The sequence below is a fragment of the Oncorhynchus gorbuscha genome, linkage group LG26 (genome assembly GCF_021184085.1).
Source record: "Oncorhynchus gorbuscha isolate QuinsamMale2020 ecotype Even-year linkage group LG26, OgorEven_v1.0, whole genome shotgun sequence".
Classification (NCBI taxonomy): Eukaryota; Metazoa; Chordata; class Actinopteri; order Salmoniformes; family Salmonidae; genus Oncorhynchus; species Oncorhynchus gorbuscha.
Window position 1 is genome coordinate 8095761 of NC_060198.1, and position 25762 is coordinate 8121522.

A 25762-nucleotide genomic window follows, 5' to 3' on the forward strand; every position below is an offset into this window, starting at 1 on the left:
ATCTCTCCTGTTCTTGTTCCTGCCCTTGCTGTGTCTCAGTCTGTCCCTAGTTCTCATTTTTTTTTTTTTAGAGTAGTACCCTAGTTTCCCTTTTTATCGTTTTTCGTTACGGTCCTGAGGAGAGGAGTTGGGTTCTTTCTCGGGACGTGCTGGACCGTTTGATCTATGATTTCCTCCGTTGCCGCCAGTGTTCCTCCTCGAGAGCGCCAGGAGGCGCTCGGTGAGTGGGGGGGTACTGTCATGTTTTGTCTTATATCATCTTGTCATTTTGCTTTTCCTTCTGTTCGTTTCCCCCTGCTGGTCTTATTAGGTTCGTTCCTTTTTCTATCCCTCTCTCTCCCCCTCCCTCTCTCTCTCTCTCTCTATCGTTCCGTTCCTGCTCCCAGCTGTTCCTATTCCCCTAATCATCATTTAGTCTTCCCACACCTGTTCCCGATCCTTTCCCCTGATTAGAGTCCCTATTTATTCCTTTGTGTTCCGTTCCTGTCCCGTCGGTTCCTTGTTTAGTATTCACCATGCTGTGATTGCGTTTCGCCCTGTCCTGTCGTGTTTTTGCTGTGATTGTGTATCGCCCTGTCCTGTCGTGTTTTTTGCCTTCATCAGATGCTGCGTGTGAGCAGGTGTCTCTGTCTACTACGGCCTGCGCCTACCCGAAGCGACCTGCAGTCTGTGGCCGCTTCTCCAGTTATTCCCCTCTACAGACTAGAGGATTTCTGTTATTCCCTGTTTGGACTTAAATAAACTCTGTTTCTGTTAAGTCGCTTTTGGGTCCTCTATCACCTGCATGACAGTCTGTAAACAATTGTTGGAAAAATGACTTGTGTCATGCACAAAGTAGATGTCCTAACCAACTTGTCAAAACTATAGCTTGTAAACAAGAAATTTGTGGAGTGGTTGAAAAACAAGTTTTAATGACTCCAACCTAAGTATATGTAAACTTCCGACTTCATCTGTATCTTCCCGTCCACCCTGAACTTTTTGATGTTACCATACCAAACTTAACAAATTATACTCATTTGAGTATCTCGGATTTACATTTACTATGTTACGTCTAATCTATGCGACCAGCCTGTATATACAGACCAATAGGGAATTAGTTAGCCCAGCGCCCTTTAGCAGAAAGGTGGACGATTCGATTCCGGGGCTGAGCTCTAGAAGAAGGGTGGAATTGATCTGGTATCTGGATTTCTGCTGGGTTCACCTCCTCAAGACATTCCACTACCGTGGGGCCCTTGAGAGAGGCCCTTAACCCTACCATATGCTCTCCATCCAGGGGCATTGCAGCTTGACCCTGTGCTTTTCTCAACTGTATGTGTGCTGTCTGGGGACTGAGGGTTGAGGACGGAGCAGAAGATTTCCGTTGTTCGCTGTAACTGGGACAGTGAAGTTGTATTGTATTCCACATGTAATAATAGTTTCATGTATAGTTTCATTCATAACTCTTTGTGAGAAACTGTCAAACGGTTCAATGGTGTTACGTTTGGAATGCCCCCTACCAGCTCAGTGTCACACACTCAAACGCTTGACTGACGCGCTGTCATTCACGTTTGACATAATCTCCAGGGCGCCACATGAAATAAAGGTTTTGATCATATTTATTTAAGAAAAAAACAGTGTTACAATCATTAATTCCCCCCCAAAAAGCAATTTGATTTAGTCTGTTGTTTAGTATTCCAACAGGTAATCTGGACTTCTTTGTAGCCAAAATACTGCAGTCTAATGGCTTATGTTAATTACCAATACATGATCTCGTTTAATTATTTCTTCTGTTTTCTATACTGACTTTAGTTTAGACTGGTGAATCAAAGTTGGTGAAAACTCCTGACTGTCCAATTGAGGTCAATGAAGATTTAATAAACATTCAATGTTACTTCACGATTCCACTTCTTTCAGATCTGGCGATTTATGAAGAGCTAAAAATAGAGAGAGGCAGCTATTTAAGAGTGACTCCAATAGGGTTCAAGGTTGATTTAAAACATTCTTTAGCCCCTGATTCCAGTCCCTCAGATCTGTCCACTTAGGAAAAGCTAAAAAGGAAAATGCAAAGAGACGCAGCTATTTAAGAAGATTGGGGCGTGGCTGCTCTAGTTCAATAACAGCTAGTGTGACCTCTACAGCTAAATTCAGTTAGGCCTTTTAATTACGGCGTTTGGATGACACGGCTAATGATTATCTGTTAGCGCTGCCAATGTGATATAGATTGAGTTAGCCCCAGAGACACAGGGCGATAATGCATCTGTCTGATGCCTGTGTAGACGTGGTGAGGGCTAGCGGCCACCTCGGTAGCAACAGAGGGAACTGAAAAACACACTTAATGTGGTACGATTATGATGCAAAGATGTGTCACTGAATACAATCTTGTCTTGGCTTCTGAGGATGTCAGCTGTTGATATGACTCAGATGTGTGATATAATTAGAAGAAATGGAATGATTTGAAAATGTTGGAAGGATTAGAATTTGAAAGTGATTAGAACATTTTTTATATACCAAGACATGAAAGCTGACTTCATTGTGTGGTTCTTGTCATTTTCCGGTGACAACAAAACAATAAACCTAATTAAACTTGATCATTTAAACTGTAATATTGTAGCGGACAGGGGCCAGGGAAGTGAACCTGGGTCATTGCCGTGAATGGCAAATACCATACACATCACACCACTAGTGTTATTCCGCTTGATTGGAATTTGTTAAATGGCTCATATAGCGTGTAGCACTACTCAGCCCAAACACCCTTCCGGGCTATGCTATTCCAATGGCCTTCACAGCCGCCATCCCACTTCTGACACCAATGTAGCAAACGGCAGGGCAGGATCCTGCGACTCTGCTGTGAATGGGAAACAACCTACGCGTCGTGCTTGTAGGGTTAACACACTTGGTGGGAATAGTAACATGGCTCATATAGCGAGGATCGCTACAAGATGACAGATCTTTGTTTTATTGACAGAAGCACATTTGTTTTTTGAGCTGTGCAAACCAAGACCTGTTGACTTGAGTTTTGACCGCTTGTGCAGAATAGTCATCTGACATTCCTTCTCTGGGTGTCAAAACAATATCCATAACTGTTCTTTAACCTTGCTACTTGCAAAATAATACTGCTAAAAGACATAATCTATTTTAGCTTTGAGATATCACCTGCCTTGGCTTCTGCTCTATTTTGTAGGTAAACAATTTTTTACTCAGGTGTTGACCATTTCCCCAGGAGAAGAGAAATTCTTGCAAGATCATCAATTGGTTTCTTGAAGGAACAGTCTGTTTATGTTCTTGAAATTACACAAATTGAGCGTGTATATTGGACCAACTTGACTTCACTCTATTTGGAGATGCATGCTCAAAGCAAAACTTGTGATGAGGCATATTAATTGATAGTAATTATCTAATCCAAAGAGGAGAGGGTGGGTGCAGAAAGAGAGAAATAGGAGAGGGGGGGCAGAAAAAGAGGAAGGGGTAGAGAGAGAAAGAGGAAAGGCAGAGAGAGAGAAAGAGGAGAGGGGGGGCAAAAAAAGAGGAACGGCAGAGAGAGAGAGAGAGAAAGAGGAAGGGACAGAGAGAGAGAAAGAGGAAGGGGCAGAGAGAGAGAAAGAGGAAGGGCAGAGAGAGAGAAAGAGGAGAAGGGGGGCAGAAAAGAGGAAGGTGCAGAGAGAGAGAAAGAGGAAGGGGCAGAGAGAGAGAGAAAGAGGAATGGGTAGAGAGAGAGACAGAGGGAGGAGGGGCAGAGAGTGAAAGAAAAGAGAGAGGAGGGGCAGAGAGAGAAAGAAGAGAGAGGAGGGGCAGAGAGAGAGAAAGAAGAGGGAGGAGGGGCAGAGAGAGAGAAAGAGAAGGAGGGCAGAGAGAGCAAAAGAGAGGAAGGAGGTGGGGCAGAGAGAGAGAGGAGACGGGGCAGAGAGAGAGAAATAGGAGAGGGTGGGTCCATAGAGAGAGAAAGTGGAGAGGGAGGGGGCAGAAATAGGAGAGGTAGTGGGAAGAAAGAGAGAAAGAGAAGAAGGGGGGCATAGAGAGAGAAGAGGGTGGAGGGGCAGAGAGAGAAAGAGAAGGAGGGCAGAGAGAGTGAAAGAGAGGAAGGAGGTGGGGCAGAGAGAGAGAAAGAGAAGGAGGGCAGAGAGAGCAAAAGAGAGGAAGGAGGTGGGGCAGAGAGAGAGAGGAGACGGGGCAGAGAGAGAGAAATAGGAGAGGGTGGGTCCATAGAGAGAGAAAGTGGAGAGGGAGGGGGCAGAAATAGGAGAGGTAGTGGGAAGAAAGAGAGAAAGAGAAGAAGGGGGCATAGAGAGAGAAAGAGGGTGGAGGGGCAGAGAGAGAAAGAGAAGAGGGTGGAGGGGAGGCGGAAAGAGAGAAAGAGAAGAAGCAGGGGGAGCATAGAGAGAGAGAAAGAGGAGAGGGGGCAGAGAGAGAGAGGGGGGAGGGGTGCGGAAAGAGAGAAAGAGAAGCAGCAGGGGGAGCAGAGAGAGAGAGAAAGAGGAGAGTGGGAGCAGAGAGAGAGAAAGAATTTAAACTCTTGGAATACACTACAATGTAAAACACTACAATTGAAAATACACTACGATGTAAAACACCCTTAACAAATGTTGACAATGTATAAATAAACTGTTCATTGTTGGCATTAACCCAATGAGTCCCACCGTAACGCCGGCTCTCTTTGGACTTCTAACCCCTTTTAAATAATGTGTGTTTGAGCTACAGACTTATGGGATGGACCATTGGATGAATCTATTACTTGATTAATGAGGTCTGAGCTGGAACGGTGTTTGAGAGACAACGGTGGATACCGTAGAGTCTGAATGAGCTAAAAACTATTACAGTAAAAGCTATCTATTAAAAACTGACTCTCATAATCATGCACATGTAACATGTTTCGCTCACAAGACTTGTCTTCCACATAGAAGATCATAGGAAATCCCATGATGTAGTGTCTTATAATACTGTAATGAGCTTATTAAATTCCCGGCGCCGACAGAGATGGCCGCCTCGCTTCGCAGTTTTTTGTTTTTTTTACGTGTTATTTCTTACATTAGTACCCCAGGTCATCTTAGGTCTCATTACATACAGTCGAGAAGAACTACTGAATATAAGATCAGCGTCAACTCACCATCAGTACGACCAAGAATTTGATTTTCGTGACGAGGATCCTGTGTTCTGCCTTTCAACCAGGACAACGGAATGGATCCCAGCCTGCGACCCCAAAAAAAACGACTCCGTAAAAGAGGGAAAAGAGGCGGTCTTCTGGTCAGACTCCGGAGACGGGCACATCGTGCACCACTCCCTAGCATTCTTCTCGCCAATGTTCAGTCTTTTGACAACAAGGTTGATGAAATCCGAGCATTCCAGAGGGACATCAGAGATTGTAACGTTCTTTGATTCACGGAAACATGGCTCACTGGAGAGACACTATCGGAGGCGGTGCAGCCAGCGGGTTTCTCCACGCATCGCGCCGACAGAAACAAACATCTTTCTGGTAAGAAGAGGGGCGGGGGCGTATGCCTTATGGCTAACGAGACGTGGTGTGATCAAAGAAGCATACAGGAACTCAAATCTTTCTGTTCACCTGATTTAGAATTCCTCACAATCAAATGTCGACCGCATTATCTACCAAGAGAATTCTCTTCGATTATAATCACAGCCGTATATATTCCCCCCCCCCCAAGCAGACACATCGATGGCTCTGAACAAACTTTATTTGACTCTTCGCAAACTGGAATCCATTTATCCGGAGGCTGCATTCATTGTAGCTGGGGATTTTAACAAGGCTAATCTGAAAACAAGACTCCCTAAATTTTATCAGCATATCGATTGCGCAACCAGGGCTGGAAAAACCTTGGATCATTGTTACTCTAACTTCCGCGACGCATATAAGGCCCTGCCCCGCCCTCCTTTTGGAAAAGCTGACCATGACTCCATTTTGTTGATCCCTGCCTACAGACAGAAACTAAAACAAGAAGCTCCCACGCTGAGGTCTGTCCAACGCTGGTCCAGACTCCAAGACTGCTTCCATCACGTGGACTGGGATAAGTTTCGTATTGCGTCAGATAACAACATTGACGAATACGCTGATTCGGTGTGCGAGTTCATTAGAACGTGCGTTGAAGATGTCGTTCCCATAGCAATGACTAAAACATTCCCTAACCAGAAACCGTGGATTGATGGCAGCATTTGCGTGAAACTGAAAGCGCGAACCACTGCTTTTAATCAGGGCAAGGTGACTGGTAACATGACCGAATACAAACAGTGCAGCTATTCCCTCCGCAAGGCTATCAAACAAGCTAAGCGTCAGTATAGAGACAAAGTAGAATCTCAATTCAACGGCTCAGACACAAGAGGTATGTGGCAGGGTCTACAGTCAATCACGGACAACAAGAAGAAAACCAGCCCAGTCACGGACCAGGATGTCTTGCTCCCAGGCAGACTAAATAACTTTTTTGCCCGCTTTGAGGACAATACAGTGCGACTGACACGGCCTGCAACGAAAACATGCGGACTCTCCTTCACTGCAGCCGAGGTGAGTAAAACATTTAAACGTGTTAACCCTCGCAAGGCTGCAGGCCCAGACGGCATCCCAGCCGCGCCCTCAGAGCATGCGCAGACCAGCTGGCCGGTGTGTTTACGGACATATTCAATCAATCCCTACACCAGTCTGCTGTTCCCACATGCTTCAAGAGGACCACCATTGTTCCTGTTCCCAAGAAAGCTAAGGTAACTGAGCTTAACGACTACCGCCCCGTAGCACTCACTTCCGTGAAGTGCTTTGAGAGACTAGTCAGGGACCATATCACCTCCACCCTACCTGACACCCTAGACCCACTCCAATTTACTTACCGCCCAAATAGGTCCACAGACGATGCAATCTCAACCACACTGCACACTGCCCTAACCCATCTGGACAAGAGGAATACCTATGTGAGAATGCTGTTCATCGACTACAGCTCTGCATTCAACACCATAGTACCCTCCAAGCTCGTCATCAAGCTCGAGACCCTGGGTCTCGACCCCGCCCTGTGCAACTGGGTACTGGACTTCCTGACGGGCCGCCCCCAGGTGGTGAGGGTAGGCAACAACATCTCCACCCGCTGATCCTCAACACTGGGGCCCCACAAGGGTGCGTTCTGAGCCCTCTCCTGTACTCCCTGTTCACCCACGACTGCGTGGCCACGCACGCCTCCAACTCAATCATCAAGTTTGTGGACGACACAACAGTGGTAGGCTTGATTACCAACAACGACGAGACGGCCTACAGGGAGGAGGTGAGGGCCCTCGGAGTGTGGTGTCCGGAAAATAACCTCACACTCAACGTCAACAAAATTAAGGAGATGATTGTGGACTTCTGGAAACAGCAGAGGGAACACCCCCCTATCCACATCGATGGAACAGTAGTGGCGAGGGTAGTAAGTTTTAAGTTCCTCGACATACACATCACAGACAAACTGAATTGGTCCACTCACACAAACAGCATCGTGAAGAAGGCGCAGCAGCGCCTCTTCAACCTCAGGAGGCTGAAGAAATTTGGCTTGTCACCAAAAGCACTCACAAACTTCTACAGATGCACAATCGAGAGCATCCTGGCGGGCTGTATCACCGCCTGGTACGGCAACTGCTCTGCCCACAACCGTAAGGCTCTCCAGAGGGTAGTGAGGTCTGCACAACGCATCACCGGGGGCAAACTACCTTCCCTCCAGGACACCTACACAACCCAATGTTACAGGAAGGCCATAAAGATCATCAAGGACAACAACCACCCGAGCCACTGCCTGTTCACCCCGCTATCATCCAGAAGGCGAGGTCAGTACAGGTGCATCAAAGCTGGGACCGAGAGACTGAAAAACAGCTTCTATCTCAAGGCCATCAGCTTGTTAAACAGTCACCACTAACATTGAGTGGCTGCTGCCAACACACTGACACTGACTCAACTCCAGGCACTTTAATAATGGGAATGATGTAAATATATCACTAGCCACTTTAAACAATGCTACCTTATATAATGTTACTTACCCTACATTATCCATCTCATATGCATACGTATATACTGTACTCTATATCATCGACTGCATCCTTATGTAATACATGTATCACTAGCCACTTTAACTATGCCACTTTGTTTACATACTCATCTTATATGTATATACTGTACTCGATACCATCTACTGTATCTTGCCTATGCTGCTCTGTACCATCACTCATTCATATATCTTTATGTACATATTCTTTATCCCCTTACACTGTGTATAAGACGGTAGTTTTGGAATTGTTAGTTAGATTACTTGTTGGTTATTACTGCATTGTCGGAACTAGAAGCACAAGCATTTCGCTACACTCGCATTAACATCTGCTAACCATTTGTATGTGACAAATAACATTTGATTTGATTTGATTTGACATAGTTGCAGTCACAAACTCCAAAATCCACAGTTGGATATTAATTTCCCACTGAGCAAACAATTTCTGTACTTACAGGATTCATATAAATTCATTTTTCTCAGGTTTTTGCTTTGGCAGGTCTTATTTTTTACATTTGTCAATAATACTCATGAATGCAACCGTTTATGTGAAATTGTTTAGTGTTGTACTGAAAAGAAAATGGTAAAATACTTCATTGTGAGGCTAAATATAAAGGCTGGATATGTAGATAAATGAAAGTCAGATAAACTAAAAGCCCATTTTTGCTGGGGTCTCAAGACTAAGATAGTTAAGGGGAGAAGTTTTTTTCATCCCATAATTTGCCTTTTCTTAATTATTAATGAAAGTCATTAGAATTGCTGCCGGCCTGTGGGTAACTGTATTTGTACATCCCCCCAAAAAACTATGTTTCCTGGCTACGTTGTGTGTGTACTCGTGTGGATGGTAACATTAAAAATGCTATCTAATTTGGGCAGGGAAACCAATAAGTTGTTGCTATTCCTGAGTCAACATTTAGTTTTGTGTCGATGTCTGGAATGCATTTGATAATGTTCTCTGAACTTTTGATGAGAGTCATACTTTTAATTGATTGCACCAGGTTGGTTAGCATATGATTTTCTACCCTGCTGTCCATTGTAGGCTGCTGTTTATGGGTAAGACCCATATTAAAGTACATATGTTGGATCTTAAATTGAGCCAGTTTTCAACAGCAGAAATATAATTGTATTATGCAGATAATAATGAATGGACATTTTTGTAGGGGTTGATGCATTTTTCAAAATGTAAATCTTAAATTTCATACATTACAGGAAAGTTATCCAGCAACCGGGTGATTAATGTAAGATCCTACATCTGTATTAGCCTTATCAAACTATAGGTCAGAAAACATACTGTACATCATTGCATGCATTCTGAGGTACTCTAGTGAAATTTCCGGTCACAAATTGTAGACTTGTTAACGTGCTGCTGTGTGGTTTGTTGCTAACCTGAATTTGCTACCTGACAACTTGCGGTTAATAACTTTTAATTACCGTTTTATATTTGACATTTTTTCCCCTCGCTCAACTTTTTCACCCTGGATGATTTATCTGGACGTGATTCGTCAAGTAGTTACACCAACGATGTTAGGATGAAACATTCAGAGGTCAACAAGCGCAACATAGCTTCAGCGTGTAAATTAGCTAGAAAGATGTCACATTGAGTAATTGTCTCTGGACCCCTCCCAGTCAGGGGGAGTGATGAGCTCTACAGCAAAGTCTCACAACTCAATCGCTAGTTGAAAACTGTTTTCTGCCCCTCCCAAGAGATATAATTTGTAGATAATTGTCCCTCTTTCTGGGACTCACCCACAAACAGGACCAAGCCTGGCCTGCTGAGGAGAGACGGACTCTATCCTAGCTGGAGAGGTGCTCTCATCTTATCTACGAACTAACTAACTACCCTAGCTCCACAATGAGATAACCAGCCTGCCAGTGGAGTCTGCCGCTAGCAAAGTCAGTGTAGTCAGCTCAGCTATCCTCATTGAGACCGTGTCTGTGCCTCCATCTAGGTTGGGCAAAACTCAAGATGGCAGTGTTCGCCTTAGCAATCTCACTGAAATAAAGACCTCAATTCCTGTCATTTTTGAAAGAGAATGTGACATCTCACATCTCAAAATAGGGCTACGCAATGTTAGATCTGCCTCTTCCATGGAAGTTATAGTCAATGAACTAATCACTGATCATAATCTTGATGTGATTGGCCTGACTGAAACATGGTTGAAGCATGATGAATTTACTGTGTTAAATGAGGCATCACGTCCTGGTTACACTAGTGACCCTATCCCCCGCGCATCCCGCAAAGGAAGAGGTGTTGCTAACATTTGCGACAGAATATTTCAATTCACAAGAAAGAAAAATGACTGCGTTTTCTTCTTTTGAGCTTCTAGTCATGAAATCTATACAGACAACTCAGTTTTTATAGGTACTGTTTACAGGCCCCCTGGGCCGTTTACAGCGTTTCTCGCGGAGTTCCCTGAATTCCTGTCGGACCTTGTAGTCAAATCAAATCAAATTAATTTGTATAGCCTTTACTACATCAGCTGATATCTAAAAGTGCTGTACAGAAACCCAGCCTTAAACCCCACACAGCAAGCAATGCAGGTGTAGAAGCACGGTGGCTAGGAAAAACTCCCTAGAAAGGCCAAAACCTAGGAAGAAACCTAGAGGAACCAGGCTATGAGGGGTAGCCAGTCCTCTTCTGGCTGTGGCAGGTGGAGATTATAACACAACATGGCCAAGATGTTCAAATTTTCATAAATGACCAACATTGTCAAATAATAATAATCACAGTAGTTGTCGAGGGTGCAGCAGGTCAGCACCTCAGGAGTAAATGTCAGTTGCCTTTTCATAGCTGATCATTGAGAATATCATTACCGCTCCTGCTGTCTCTAGAGAGTTCCAAACAGCAGGTCTGGGACAGGAAGCACGTCCGGTGAACAGGTCAGGGTTCCATAGCCGCAGGCAGAATAGTTGAAACTGGAGCAGTAGCACGGCCAAGTGGACTGGGGACCGCGAGCAGTCATCATGCCAGGTAGTCCTGAGGCATGGTCCTAGGGCCTAGGTCCTAGAAAGAAAGAAAGAAAGAAAGAAAGAAAGAAAGAAATATTTTCTGGGTCAAGGTTTGGCTTTTTCAAGAGAGGCTTTATTACTGCCACTTTTAGTGAGTTTGGTACACATCCGTAATTTTATTTCTAATGATCATGAGGGCCACACCTCAAAGAAGTTAATGCATGTATTACTGCTAAAGTGAAAGCCATCCTCAGTTGGGGAATGCTGCTTTTTAGTTAGCTTTGCAACAGTATCAAAAATACATTTGGATTGTTCTTATTTTCCTCAATTATGTTGGAAAAATAGGATGATCGAGTAGCAGTGAGGGATCTTCGATACTCCACGGTACTATCTTTCCAAGCTAGTCGGAAGACTTCCAGTTTGGTGTGGCGTCATTTCCGTTCCAATTTTCTGGAAGCTTGCTTCAGTCCTTGGGTATTTTCTGTATGCCAGGGAGCTAGTTTCTTATGACAAATGTTTTTAGTTTTTAGGGGTGCGACTGCATCTAGGGTATTGTGCAAGGTTAAATTGAGTTCCTCATTTAGGTGGTTAACTGATTTTTGTCCTGCAACATCCTTGGGTAGGCAGAGGGAGTCTGGAAGAAGATAATTTATAGCACGACTTTGATGATCCTTGGTTGGGGTCTGAGCAGATTATTTGTTGCGATTGCAAGCGTAACAAAATGGTGGCGCGATAGTCTAGGATTATGAGAAAAAAACGTTAAGATCCACAACATTTATTCCATGGGACAAAACTAGGTCCAGAGTATGACTGTGGCAGTGAGTAAGTCCGGAGACATGTTTGACAAAACCCACTTTGTCGATGATGCCTTTTGGAATGGGTCTGTGGACTTTTCCATGTGAATATTGAAGTCACCAAAAATGTGAATATTTTCAGCCATGACACAACACATTAATTCAATTTTGTGTCAGACTTCAAAAGCCGTGCTATAAATTCTCGCACAACTCAAAGATTCCTATATTCCCTTCCAGACTCCCTGCACCTACCGAAAGACGTCAGAGTACAAAAATTAGTTAACCACCTAACTGAGGAACTCAATTTAACCTTGCATAACCTCTCTGGGATATAGAGGAACGCTAGCGTCCACACCTGGCCAAAAGCCTGTGAAAATGCAGAGCGCCAAATTAAAAAAATTCTAACTTTCATGAAATCACACATGCAAGATTCCAAAATAAAGCTACACTTGTTCTGAATCCAGCCAACATGTCAGATTTCAAAAGGATTTTCGGCGAAAGCAAACGATGCTATTATCTGTGTCACGACTCCGACCGAAGGTGGCTCTCCTTCCCGGGGGGGGGACATTATTTCTGATCGGGGCCCCAAGTTCACATCCCGAGTATGGAGGGCGTTCATGGACTGTCTGGGGGTCTCGGTCAGCCTGACCTCCGGTTATCACCCCGAGAGTAATGGGCAGGTGGAGAGGGTGAACCAGGAAGTGGGTAGGTTTCTGCGGTCGTATTGCCAGGACCGGCCAGGAGAGTGGGGAGGATACATCCCCTGGGCCGAAATGGCCCAGAACTCACTACGCAACGTGTCCCCCTTTCAGTGTGTGTTGGGGTACCAGCCAATCCTGGCACCATGGCATCCGAGCCAGACCGAGGCTCCTGCAGTGGAGGAATGTGTGCAGCGCTCCAAGGACACCTGGAGGAATGGGTGCAGCGCTCCAGGAATTCCTCCAACAATCTAGTGGACGGCAGAAAAGGAGTGCTGACCGCCACCGCAGTATGGCCCCCATGTTTGTACCAGGGGACAGGGTATGGCTCTCGACCCGGAACCTGCCCCTCCGCTTGCCCTGCCGGAAGCTGGGGCCGCAGTGTGTAGGGCCCTTCAAAGTCCTGAGGAGAATAAACGAGGTGTGTTATCGATTACAACTCCCATCGTATTAACCCCTCGTATCATGTGTCTCTCCTCAGGCCGGTGGTAGCTGGTCCCCTGCAGGACGGTGAGGTGCCGGAGGTCACTCCCCCCCTCTGGACATCGAGGGTCCCCGGCATACATGATATGGGCCATTCTGGACTCGAGAAGCTGGGTGAGAGGCCTGCAGTACCTCATGGACTGGGAGGGGTATTGTCCGGAGGAGAGGTGCTGGGTACTGGTGGGGGACATTTTGGATCCGTCAATGTTGAGGGATTTCCATCGCCTCCATCCGGATCGCCCTGCAACTCGTCCTCTGGGTCGAAGTGTTGCGGCAGCCGCGCGTCAGGGGGGGGGTACTGTCACTACTCCGACCGAAGGTGGCTCCCCTTCCCGTTCGGGCTGCGCTCGACGGACGTCGTCACCGGCCTACTAGCTGCCACTGATTCTTTCCTCCCCCTCCTTAAGTGTTTATTGGTTACACCTGTTTTTAGTTTGTTGTAATTAGTCGGGCTTTATTGTGCGGGACTAATTATTGTAACCTTTGTGTTTGGTGAAGACAAGCGTGTTGGTTTATGTTTGTGGAGTTTGCTGGACAGTCCCCCGTGTCTGGGGCATTTGTTTTGAGCACCCAGTGTTTTGTGGGGTGGCCGTTGTTCCCTGTGTGTGCATTAAAAAAGCACTATATTGAACTCTCTGCTTCCTGCGCCTGACTTCCCACTCACGACACCCAGAACGTTACAATCTGAGGGTAGCACATCCATAAACAAAGAGAGAAAACATATTTCAACCCTGCAGGCGCGGCACAAAACGCAGAAATAAAATTATAAATCATGCCTTACCTTTGAGAAGCTTCTTTTGTTGGCACTCCAATATGTCCCATAAACATCACAAATGGTCCTTTTGTTCTACTAATTCCGTCGATATATATCCAAAATGTCAATTTATTTACATTTGATCCAGTAAAACACCGGTTCCAACTTGCGCAACATGACTAGAAAATATCTCAAAAGTTACCTGTAAACTTTGCCAAAACATTTCAAACTACTTTCGTAATACAACTTTAGGTATTTTTTAACGTAAATAATCGATAAAATTGAAGATGGGATGATCTGTGTCCAATACAGGAGGAAAACAAACTGTAGCTAGCTTTCAGGTCACGCGCCTCTAACAAAGAGTCTCTTCACTCTAGCCTCGTTCTGAACAGTGTTACTTCTTCATTACACAAAGGAAAAACCTTAACCAATTTCTAAAGACTGTTGACATCAAGTGGAAGCGATAGGAACTGCAAGAAGGTCCCTTGGAAATATGGATTCCCAATGAAATCTCATTGAAAAGGGAGTGACCTCAAAAAATAAAATCTGAATGGTTTGTCCTCGTGTTTCACCTGCCAAATAAGTTATGTTATACTCACAGACATGATTCAAACAGTTTTAGAAACTTCAGAGTGTTTTCTATCCGCCCAACAACCTGCCCGCTTGACCCTATCCCCTCCTCTCTTCTCCAGACCATTTCCGGAGACCTTCTCCCTTACCTCACCTCGCTCATCAACTCATCCCTGACCGCTGGCTACGTCCCTTCCGTCTTCAAGAGAGCGAGAGTTGCACCCCTTCTGAAAAAAACTACACTCGATCCCTCCGATGTCAACAATTACAGACCAGTATCCCTTCTTTCTTTTCTCTCCAAAACTCTTGAACGTGCCGTCCTTGGCCAGCTCTCCCGCTATCTCTCTCTGAATGACCTTCTTGATCCAAATCAGTCAGGTTTCAAGACTAGTCATTCAACTGAGACTGCTCTCCTCTGTATCACGGAGGCGCTCCGCACTGCTAAAGCTAACTCTCTCTCCTCTGCTCTCATCCTTCTAGATCTATCGGCTGCCTTCGATACTGTGAACCATCAGATCCTCCTCTCCACCCTCTCCGAGTTGGGCATCTCCGGCGCGGCCCACGCTTGGATTGCGTCCTACCTGACAGGTCGCTCCTACCAGGTGGCGTGGCGAGAATCTGTCTCCTCACCACGCGCTCTCACCACTGGTGTCCCCCAGGGCTCTGTTCTAGGCCCTCTCCTATTCTCGCTATACACCAAGTCACTTGGCTCTGTCATAACCTCACATGGTCTCTCCTATCATTGCTATGCAGACGACACACAACTAATCTTCTCCTTTCCCCCTTCTGATGACCAGGTGGCGAATCGCATCTCTGCATGTCTGGCAGACATATCAGTGTGGATGACGGATCACCACCTCAAGCTGAACCTCGGCAAGACGGAGCTGCTCTTCCTCCTGGGGAAGGACTGCCCGTTCCATGATCTCGCCATCACGGTTGACAACTCCATTGTGTCCTCCTCCCAGAGCGCTAAGAACCTTGGCGTGATCCTGGACAACACCCTGTCGTTCTCAACCAACATCAAGGCGGTGGCCCGTTCCTGTAGGTTCATGCTCTACAACATCTGCAGAGTACGACCCTGCCTCACACAGGAAGCGGCCCAGGTCCTAATCCAGGCACTTGTCATCTCCCGTCTGGATTACTGCAACTCGCTGTTGGCTGGGCTCCCTGCCTGTGCCATTAAACCCCTTCAACTCATCCAGAACGCCGCAGCCCGTCTGGTGTTCAACCTTCCCAAGTTCTCTCACGTCACCCCGCTCCTCCGTTCTCTCCACTGGCTTCCAGTTGAAGCTCGCATCCGCTACAAGACCATGGTGCTTGCCTACGGAGCTGTGAGGGGAACGGCACCTCAGTACCTCCAGGCTCTGATCAGGCCCTACACCCAAACAAGGGCACTGCGTTCATCCACCTCTGGCCTGCTCGCCTCCCTACCACTGAGGAAGTACAGCTCCCGCTCAGCCCAGTCAAAACTGTTCGCTGCTCTGGCCCCCCAATGGTGGAACAAACTCCCTCACGACGCCAGGACAGCGGAGTCAATCACCACCTTCCGGAGACACCTGAAACCCCACCTCTTTAAGGAATACCTAGGATAGGATAAGTAATCCCTCTCACCCCCCACCTTTAAGATTTAGATGCACTATTGTAAAGTGACTGTTCCACTGGATGTCATAAGGTGAATGCACCAATTTGTAAGTCGCTCTGGATAAGAGCGTCTGCTAAATGACTTAAATGTAAATGTAAATGTAATCTTCTAATGCATATCTTATCTTCTGGGGATGAGTAGCAGGCAGTTTAATTTGGGCACGCTTTTCATCCAAAATTACTTATGCTGCCCCCTATCCTAGAGAAGATAATAATACCCTAGATGCAGTCGCACCCCTAAAAACAAAAGAAAATTGTCATAACGAGCTCCCTGGTATACAGAAAATACCCGAGCTCTGAAGCAAGCTTCCAGAAAATTGGAACGGAAGTGGCGCTAAACCAAGCTGGAAGTCTTCAAACTAGCTTGGAAAGACAGTACAGTGCAGTTTCGAAGAGCCCTCACTGCTGCTTGATCATCCTTTTTCCCCAACTTAATTGAGGAAAATATATAATTTATTTTTGATACTGTCGCAAAGGTAACTAAAAAGCAGCATTCCCCAAGAGAGGATGGCTTTCACTTCAGCAGTGATACATTCGTGAACTTCTGTAACGTCCGTCGTTGGAAGGAGACCAAAGTGCAGTGTGGTAAGTGTCCATGATTCTTTATTTACTCAGAACACCAAACAAACAAGAAAAGAATAACGAACATCACGTTCTGCAGGCTTCACAGAGGTAACAAAAAACAAGATCCCACAAACACCAAAAGGAGAATGACAACTTATGTGATCCCCAATCAGATACAACGATAAACAGCTGCCTCTGATTGGGAACCACACTCTGCAAAAAACAAAGAAATAAAAAACATAGAAATAAATTAACTAGAATGCCAGCCCTAGTCACACCCTAATCAAAATAGAGAATAAAAGCCTCTATGGCCAGGGCGTGACAACTTATTTGACAAAAAGATCATAATCATGCTTCAACATAGAGATGGTGCCAGGTTTCCTCCAGACGTGACGCTTGTCATTCAGGCCAAAAAGGTTCATCTTGGTTTCATCAGACCAGGGAATCTTGTTTCTCATGGTCTGAGAGTCCTTTAGGTGTATTTTGGCAAACTCCAAGCAGGCTGTTATGTGCCTTTTCCTGAAGAGGGGCTTCCATCTGGCCACACTAGCATAAAGGCCTGATTGGTGGAGTGCTTGGTTGTTTTTCTGGAAGGTTCTCCCATCTCCACAGAGGAACTCTGGAGCTCTGTCAGAGTGACCATCTGGTTTTTGGTGAACTCCTTGACCTAGGCCCTTCTCCCACAATTGATCAGTTTTGCCGGGCGGCCAGCTCTAGAAAGTGCTTGGTGGTTCAATTTGATAAAAATGTTTATTTCACCTTTATTTAACCAGGTAGGCCAGTTGAGAACAAGTTCTCATTTACAACTGTGACCTGGCCAAGATAAAGAAAAGCAGTGTGACAAAAACAACAACACAGTGTTACACATGGTGTAAACAAACCTACAGTAAATAACACAATATGAATATATGTGTGGAAATGAAGTAAGGAGGTAAGGCTATAAATAGGCCATAGTGGAGGAGTAATTACAAATTAGCAATTAACACTGAAGTGATAGATGTGCAGATGAGGATGTGCAAGTAGAAAACCTTGTGTGCAAAAGAGCAGAAAACAAAAACTAATATGGGGATTAGGTAGGTAGTTGGTTGGATGGACTATTTACAGATGCAGCGATCGGTAAGCTGCTCTGACAGCTGATGCTTAAAGTTAATGAGGGAGATATAAGTCTCCAACTGCAGTGATTTTTGCAATTCGTTCCAGTCATTGGCAGCAGAGAACTGGAGGGATCAATCTTCTTCCATTTAAGAATGATGGCCACTGTGTTCTTTGGGACCTTAAATGTTGCAGACATATTTTTGTACCCTTACCTAGATCTGTGCGCCGACACAATCCTGTCTCAGAGCTCTACTGACAATTCCTTTGACCTCATGGCTTGGTTTTTGCTCTGACATGAACTGTCAAATGTGGGACCTTATATAGACAGGTGTGCCTTTCCAAATCATGTCCAATCAATTAAATTGACCACAGGTGGACTCCAATCAAGTTGAATAAACAACTCATCAATGATCAATGGAAACGGGATGCACCTGAGCTCAATTTCGAGTCTCATAGCAAAGGGTCTGAATACATCTGAATAAGGTATTTCTATTTTATGTTTTTTATACATTTGCAAAAAATTCAATCTACACAGTATATGGGGTATTATGGTGTAGATTAATGATGAACATTTTACATTTGATCAATTTTAGAATAAGGCTGTAACATAATAAAACGTGGAAAAAGTCAAGTGGTCTGAATACTTTCCGAATGCAAAGTATAGGCCTAATGAGAGAAATGTCTTCTCCTTTCTTTGCCCAGCAAAAATGTTGCCTTAATTTCATGCAATTATACTTCACTTTATATGGCTGGAGACATAAGCTGTATATATTTTTTTAATTAAGGCACAAATTAGTAGCCTACTATGCTGATGCTGACAAACAGATCAGTATAAACAACCTTGTCTTGAACACAAATAATTTAATCTAGGCCTCGAAAAGGGGAGACACAAATTGTACAATATCACCATCTAGACAGGAAGAGGAAATGATCGTCTTTAAAAACCTTTCCAGTGGTACTGATCTAATGATAAAGACTGAATATGTCCTCTGCTGGTGCCAATAAAATAGGCCACTTGTCGCTCAATTCAGAGTTAAGAATTTTGATAAGGAGAGACAAACTAGAGAGTGTTTTCTTGTATTTCCACCAAAAACCATTTGCTTTCTAAACTATGTTTTTCCTAAGATTGTATGTTGAAAAAATGTAATGGGCCTAGGGCTATTTTACTGCTTTTCACTGAGAGCTGTAACTCAACAATCAGCTATTTGGTAAAGTAGGCTATTTGTCAGGCATGCTGTTCAAATTGCAGGCTTAAAACAATCCACAACTCATTGCTTTGTAGTATTTTGAATTATTGTATTTATTTCTGTAAAGGCACCAGTCATTAAATATATGTTTTTTAATTCAATTTAATTCAGGGAAGCTTCCCCTAGTTTATTTGATGCACCGCCTATGCCGACTTCAACAACACAACATGACATTAAGGTGAAAGTAACCGATGAATATCTGTCTCAAATGCCGACATCAAAATCAAAACAATAGGCGCCTTGCCTAAACGACTGACTGGTTATTTAACCACTATCTCTGCTCTCTGAAAGAAAGGCGCACAGGGTGGTAGCTTCACTCAGAGTGATCTACATGGTATTTTAATAGAGATTGGAATAAAGTAAATTATTACTTTTTTTTGTAGCCTACTTTTACGTTGATTGTCATGATCTGAGATGGACATGCCCATCTGATGCCCCTGCTTGAACTTAACTCTGTGTGCCTGGCTTCTGATCTCCGCTCATATCCAGCTAAATGCCAAGGCGGAGATAATTTACGCATTGTGACCGTCGCCGGTCCAGCTACACCTGGAGGAATTACAACTGGATACCCGTACGCATAGAGCTGGGTCCGAGATGGGTGACAAGCTTTGGAACTAGTCCGGGTGGAGTACTAACCAATTACTTGAGTACTAAGCGACACCCAACATGCAGGTGTTTACGAGGATGACACGAGGTTCACTGACGATGGAGTTACAGTAAAAGTCGCTCTGGAAGATTCATCTGGACTTAGTGAAAACGAGAGAGCGAAGCGGTCCCGAACTCCCGAGTATAGCGTGTCTGAGGACTGATGGCCCCGACTTGGAAGGAGAGACCTCGGATGAGCGAAGGAGTCCTGGTCCGTTACTGGACGGAAAGACTGGGCCGATTCAAGTGGAACACGAGGAGAGGAGAGGGACTTCCAGAGGAGAAGCCTCAGGCATCAGATGAGATTATCCCAAACTAACCAGCACTACTTTCGCCTTGACGGGGGACACAATCATGCAGTGGTTTGCTGTTTGGGACAAAACCGCAGTGTAAGTGATGATTATTCACCAAATGCGTGTGGTTTTATATTATGACTGAAGGGAATTATGTCCTGCTGTCCAAGCTGTGTTGCGCACGGAAAACTCGCCTGTTTTAGCGAGTTCTTTGTCCACTGTAATAGGTGTATTGGTTCAGTTGGGCACATAGCCCAAATACTGTGTTTCGCCATATCCTGAATGAAGCATTCGGGACCACGTTGGACTGGTCTTGCGCACCAAGAGATGCGTGCTTGCTGCAGACTTAGTGACCGTGCATACAGATTGCTTCACATAGCGGTTGAAAAACATTCACTATACAGTAGGTTGCAGGTAGGCTAGGCTACTCTGACAGGTGAATTCCAATATTAGTTTGAGTGTAATATGTAATGAAAACGACTGCAATAAATGCTAATCCTAACTTGTCTTCTGTTTTGCAATAGATGTGTTTGCTAACAGGCTACATAAATTATACCTTGCTTGGGGTCCAATTTAATTGATTGGGCAGAGGTGTAAATATTTTTGACGGGGCAATAAATTATTCTAACTCTTTGCTTGTAATCAAATTTCCATGAGAAGGAAAGCCTATGTTGTCATCTGAATTGCTTACTAGTTCTTACCACTTCTACCTTCACAATTCCTTTACAAAAGCTATAGATTATGCCTAGTTGAATTATTCGATTCTATGCCGATGAATTATGTGGACTTTGTAGGAGACGATCATTAAGCATCCTAAAAGCAACATCTGCAGTGGTGTATTATTGTAGGGATACAGAGCCTGAGACAATGGTCTCTAATGGAATCAGAGGCAATGACATCATCTAGTGAAGGATCTCGTCTTTAGCAAAACATCCGCAGCACTTATAACACTGTTGTAAATATGCCTTCTTATTATCAATATATGATGGCCAAGCGTGAAATTACATTGATTGGCAGTCTGTAATAAGTGTGCTTACACATTCAAACAGAAGCATAGTTAAGTAATATTTGATTTTGGTCCATAACTGTTGCATGTTGTTCTTCCACCAGCATCTGTCAGTCTACATAAGGGTATTCATTGGTGATGCACTACAACCCGTCTCATCCTCTGTGAGTGAAGACAGCTTGTACTTTTTAACTGAGGTCACAATTGAACGTGTTAGGCCATGTTAATGATAGGACCTGTCCCTGTTCTGGCTAATACTCCAGGTTTCTAATAAATACATGGTTGTTATGACGCAGATTATCCATCTTCCAGTAGCAGCCAGATCATTCCATCCCATTTATTTTGAATACTGAAAATATAGTGAAAAGATTTAATCCCCCAAAATGGGATAGAGGCCTTCATTTGAAACAGGATAGTGAAGCAAAATGAATAAAAGTCATTTCCACAACCATGAAGATTCAGAGTAGAGAAAACCACTGGGCCCTTTTATCATTCTTACATGTTCATTTGTTGTTGTGGCTGCTCCTTTTTGCTCGAATTCATTTGGATGAAGGAGGAAAACAACTAATCTAACAGTTTCCGTCCTCTTGTCTGGAACGATGATGACATGCTGCATGAACTTGTTTTTTAATCCATTTGGGGGAAGTGTGTGTGTCTCTCTCTTTGTGTGTGCACTCGTGTGCCTTTAAAACAGGGTTGCTGGGTGTCCTTGTGCAATGTGAAACTGTGCAGATGTGCGTTCTTTGACAGCTAAGCTAGATATAACATTAGCGACGAAGATGGCTGAATTCAGTTAACCACCACCAGCACCATTCCTCGCCATGCAAACATCCAGTCCCGTGGAATAACTGGCTTGAACGTTTTAACACTTATCTCGAAGCTATGGACTTTTCTACAGTCTCCGACAAGCGGAGGACAGCAATGCTCCGTCACTGCCTTGGTACAGAGGGACAGAATATTTTCAGTGCGCTTAGATCGGCTCCTACATTCACTGCTGCAGTCAGCCTCCTATGGAACCACTTCCCCGGGAAAGAGCGTGTGCTCCTCCAACACTACCGGTTACGGAAAAGACACCAACGCCGGGGTGAGTCCATTCAAAGCTATGTGGCTAACGTGAGGGATTTGGCTAGCTCTTGTAACCAACTGTGGGACACTTCAGGACGAGATCATCAGGGAACAGCTGATATAGAGGGGACGTTATGTGAAATGACAAGGGAGAAACTTATTTTGGAATCGGATCATTTACAACTTGATGGAGATAGCACTCCAGGTTGAAACGGCTTTGGAATGCTCTACTATGCTAACAGACAGCTCTGCAGCATACACTCTGCCTCCAGCCATTCTCACACAGCAGCTTCAGCTCGAGCAGGCGCACTACAACAATCACGCACTGCGCACTCCCTCCCACGTCGATAGCTGCATGGACATACACCGACATGCCCGTGCAGCAGGCACACAGACACACAAACAGAAGTAGCTGTGGCAACTGTTTATTTCATTTCACCTTCATTTAACCAGGTAGGCTAGTTGAGAACAATTTCTCATTTGCAACTGCGACCTGGCCAAGATAAAGCAAAGCAGTTCGACACATACAACAACACAGAGTTACACATGGAATAAACAAACATGCAATCAATAATACAGTAGGACAATCTATATACAGCATGTGCAAATGAGGTAGGATAAGAGAGGTAAGGCAATAAATAGGCCATGGTGGCAAAGTAATTACAATATAGCAATTAAACACTGGAATGGTAGGATGTGCAGAGGCTGAATTAGCAAGTTGAGATACTGGGGTGCAAAGGAGCAGGATAAATAAATAAATGCAGTATGGGGACGAGGTAGATTGGATGGGCTATTTACCGATGAGCTATATGTACAGGTGCAGTGAACTGTGGGGCTAGCTCTCACAATTCAAGGGCTTCAAACTGCCCAGCCCGTGGGAAAATATGCAAGAACTGTTCAAAATACAATCACTTTGCTAAAGTGTGTCGTTCTGCCCCAGCTACTAGCTCCACCCAGAACAGGCCCTTATTTTCATCTTGCTCTCAACATAATTACACTGACATCCGAACCATCGCCACTAAACATGTGCCATTCAATATATGAACCGTACAGCTGGGTGAGTTGGGTTTGCCTTTGCTACTGGATACTGGCGCTGCAGTGTCATTGCTCAACCTTGCAACTTACTACACATTTTTCTGTCACCTACCACTCTAACAGCACTCCACTGCCCTGTGTGAGTATGGTAGATCCAAGAGACATTGCAGGCACCCTCCAGGTACCAGTACACTGTGGTGCCAAGCACCTGCCATCATTTACATTTCATGAGGCAAAGCGGGGTGCCAACCTCCTGAGCCTCGACGTCTTCACAGGCTTGGGGTTCACACTGAGTGATGAGTGGATCAGCTATCCAACAAGTTACCGGCACATGGCAACAGAACTGGCCAACTCTGTTTGGTAGACTGGGCTGCCTCACAGTTTTTACTCACAGGCCCCACTTTGACCCCGTCTGCCCCACCATTGTCAGCTGTGACGCCTCAGTTGGAGCACTATGAGCTGTCCTTTTACAGCTACAGAATGGCATTGAGAGGCCCGTCACCTTCGCCTCAAGGGCCCTGAGCCCAACTGAACAACAGTACTCTGTGGGCGAACGAGAAGCACTGTGTGGCAATGAGAAGCACCTGTGTCTGGGCGTGCAAAAGGTGGCACCTCTACCTATACGGCCGGCTGTCCACGCTCCGAACTGATCACCAGTCCCTCACAACGCTACTGTCAGCATCAGGAACTGGCCACAAGCCACTTCGGCTGCACAGATGGACCGACCGCCTCAGACAGTATGACTCTCAGCTGAAGCATTGGGCAGACCTCCTCTCACGCTCATTTGACGCTCCTACTCCGACCGTCTTGTCAGACGACAACGAAACACATTACCAATATCCCACTGTATCTTCAATAGGAGCTGAGTTGAAAATCGACCAACCTCAGATTTCCCACTTCCTGGTTGGATTTTCTTCTCAGGTGTTTGCCTGCCATATGCATTCTGCTATACTCACATACATTATTCAAACAGTTTTAGAAACTTCAGAGTGTTTTCTATCCAAATCTACTAATAATATGCATATTCTAGCTTTTATGTCTTTGTAGCAAGCCTTTTACTCTGGACATGCTTTTCATCGGGATGTGAAAATAATGCCCCCTACCCCAAAGAAGTTAAGGGTTAATGTTTCTTTCTTGCAGGCATCACTCTAGGTTCTTGCCCGATTGACATTTTTACATATGGTACCAGTCTCTGGTTTTAGACAGGGGGGAAATGTATGGTATGACGCGCTGTTTGTCATACTGTACGTTGTTATGGTTTACAACATTGTGCTGCATTACGGATGGATGGGTTGTCAGAAGACTTAGAAAATGTATATTTGTGTCTTTCTCAAAGCTTTTGGCTACGGCTGTACACTGCTGCTACTCGCTGTTTGTTTGTTTGTTACCTATGCATAGTCCCTTCACCACCACCTACATGTACAGATTATCTCAACTAGCCCGTACCCCTGCACAGTGACACGGTACCGGTGCCCCCTCTATATAGCCTCGTTATTGTTATTCTTATCGTGTTGCTTATTATCATACATTTTTATTTTAGCCTACTTGGTAAATATTTTCTTCATCTTGAACTGTACTGTTGGTTCAGGGCTTGTAGGTAAGCATTTCACTGTAAAGGCTACACTTTGGCGCATGTGGCAAATAACGTTTGATTTGATTTGATTTGGTAGATCTTAGAGAACAATTATGACCTGGCCCGACCAGAGAAAGTTCACCAAGGTAAAACGAGGACCCTTGATATAATTCCATCGTCTTTCACAAGTTTCTCTCAAACAAGTCCATTAACTAAATAGAAATTACATTGGTGTAGACAATCTTAATAAAGCAACTGAACAAATTGCTGAACACAAACACACAGCTCGGTGCTAGCCTGAAAAGGTTGGGCCAAGTGCCCCATTTGGAATCCCGGCCAAGACGTTAGCTCTGGGGGGCAAGTCAAGATGAATCCTCTGTCTAGTCGTAGCGGCGCATGGCGTCTTGCCACTAAGCTTCACTGGTTCCACTGCGGAGAGGAAAGGGCTGGGAAAACACATTTGTAAACACAAAAAAGTCCCTTTGGAAGAGGGCATTATTTATGACACCCCACCCTATCTTCCTCTCTTCCCTTATTCCTTCAGAGCAGTTAGTTCCACCATAGCGCTAGGAAGCAAAATAGTGCCACTTTATATCCATTAGCATCACTAAATGGAAGGGATCCAAGGGGTGAGAAGAGACACAGACAGGGCTAGGAACAAGCCCCTGTGTACCTCCTAAATCATGTTCCAGGCCTGCATGGATGCCAAAGCTGTGTTTAGCTATGCCAACCAACTACGCCACCCTCTCCTCACTGTTGGGGGGTGCAATAAGGGGGTTGGCAAACAAAAATATTATTCCAGATGAGTGGATGTTTTTGAGTAAGAAAATTATTTTCAGTTCATTTCAGTTTAGGTCAAGATTTTCTAAGTTTAGTTCAGTTTATTTCGAGGGGAAGAATCCATTTGTACCAGGATATTCCTTTGTTCGGGTTGAGGAGCCACGTGATTGAGTCTACTAAATGTACTGCAATTATTGAAACAAATTATCCAACTATGGTCTATACAGCATGCCTACGGTATGGCAATTAGGACTAACGGCCTAAATATTGCAGGCGACAGTTACTTACTGAATGTGTATGAAAGACTTCCACATGTACAGTAGCCTTACAAAATGGGCCTCTTAGAGTAATGAATTCTCTCCATGAGGTTTCTTACATTAAAAACCACTCACAGAATATGCAAATCCATATTTAGATTTTCCCTACTGGATGTATGAAGAACAATGAGAAAACCGTGTGTTGCATGATGAAAAAATAACATAAAGAGAAAATAATTGACATTGATCACGCCAAGGCTGGCAGATTTTCGTGCAATATTGACAAACATGTAGATATTTACTACCAGTGAAGTGCGTTACTGGAAGCATCTTC

The 25762-nt window shown here is 44.7% G+C and overlaps 1 protein-coding gene across 1 annotated transcript in view; it reads left to right on the top strand.

Moving 5' to 3' along the window:
- The first annotated feature begins 19113 nt into the window (after positions 1 to 19113).
- LOC124016429 (VPS10 domain-containing receptor SorCS1-like) overlaps positions 19114 to 25762 on the top strand; it is a 149537-nt gene continuing 142888 nt past the window's right edge. The window contains exon 1 of the mRNA XM_046331988.1: positions 19114 to 19808. Within this exon, the coding sequence (XP_046187944.1) occupies positions 19719 to 19808 (90 nt within the window). The 5' untranslated portion in view covers positions 19114 to 19718. The remainder of the gene's footprint in view (positions 19809 to 25762) is intronic.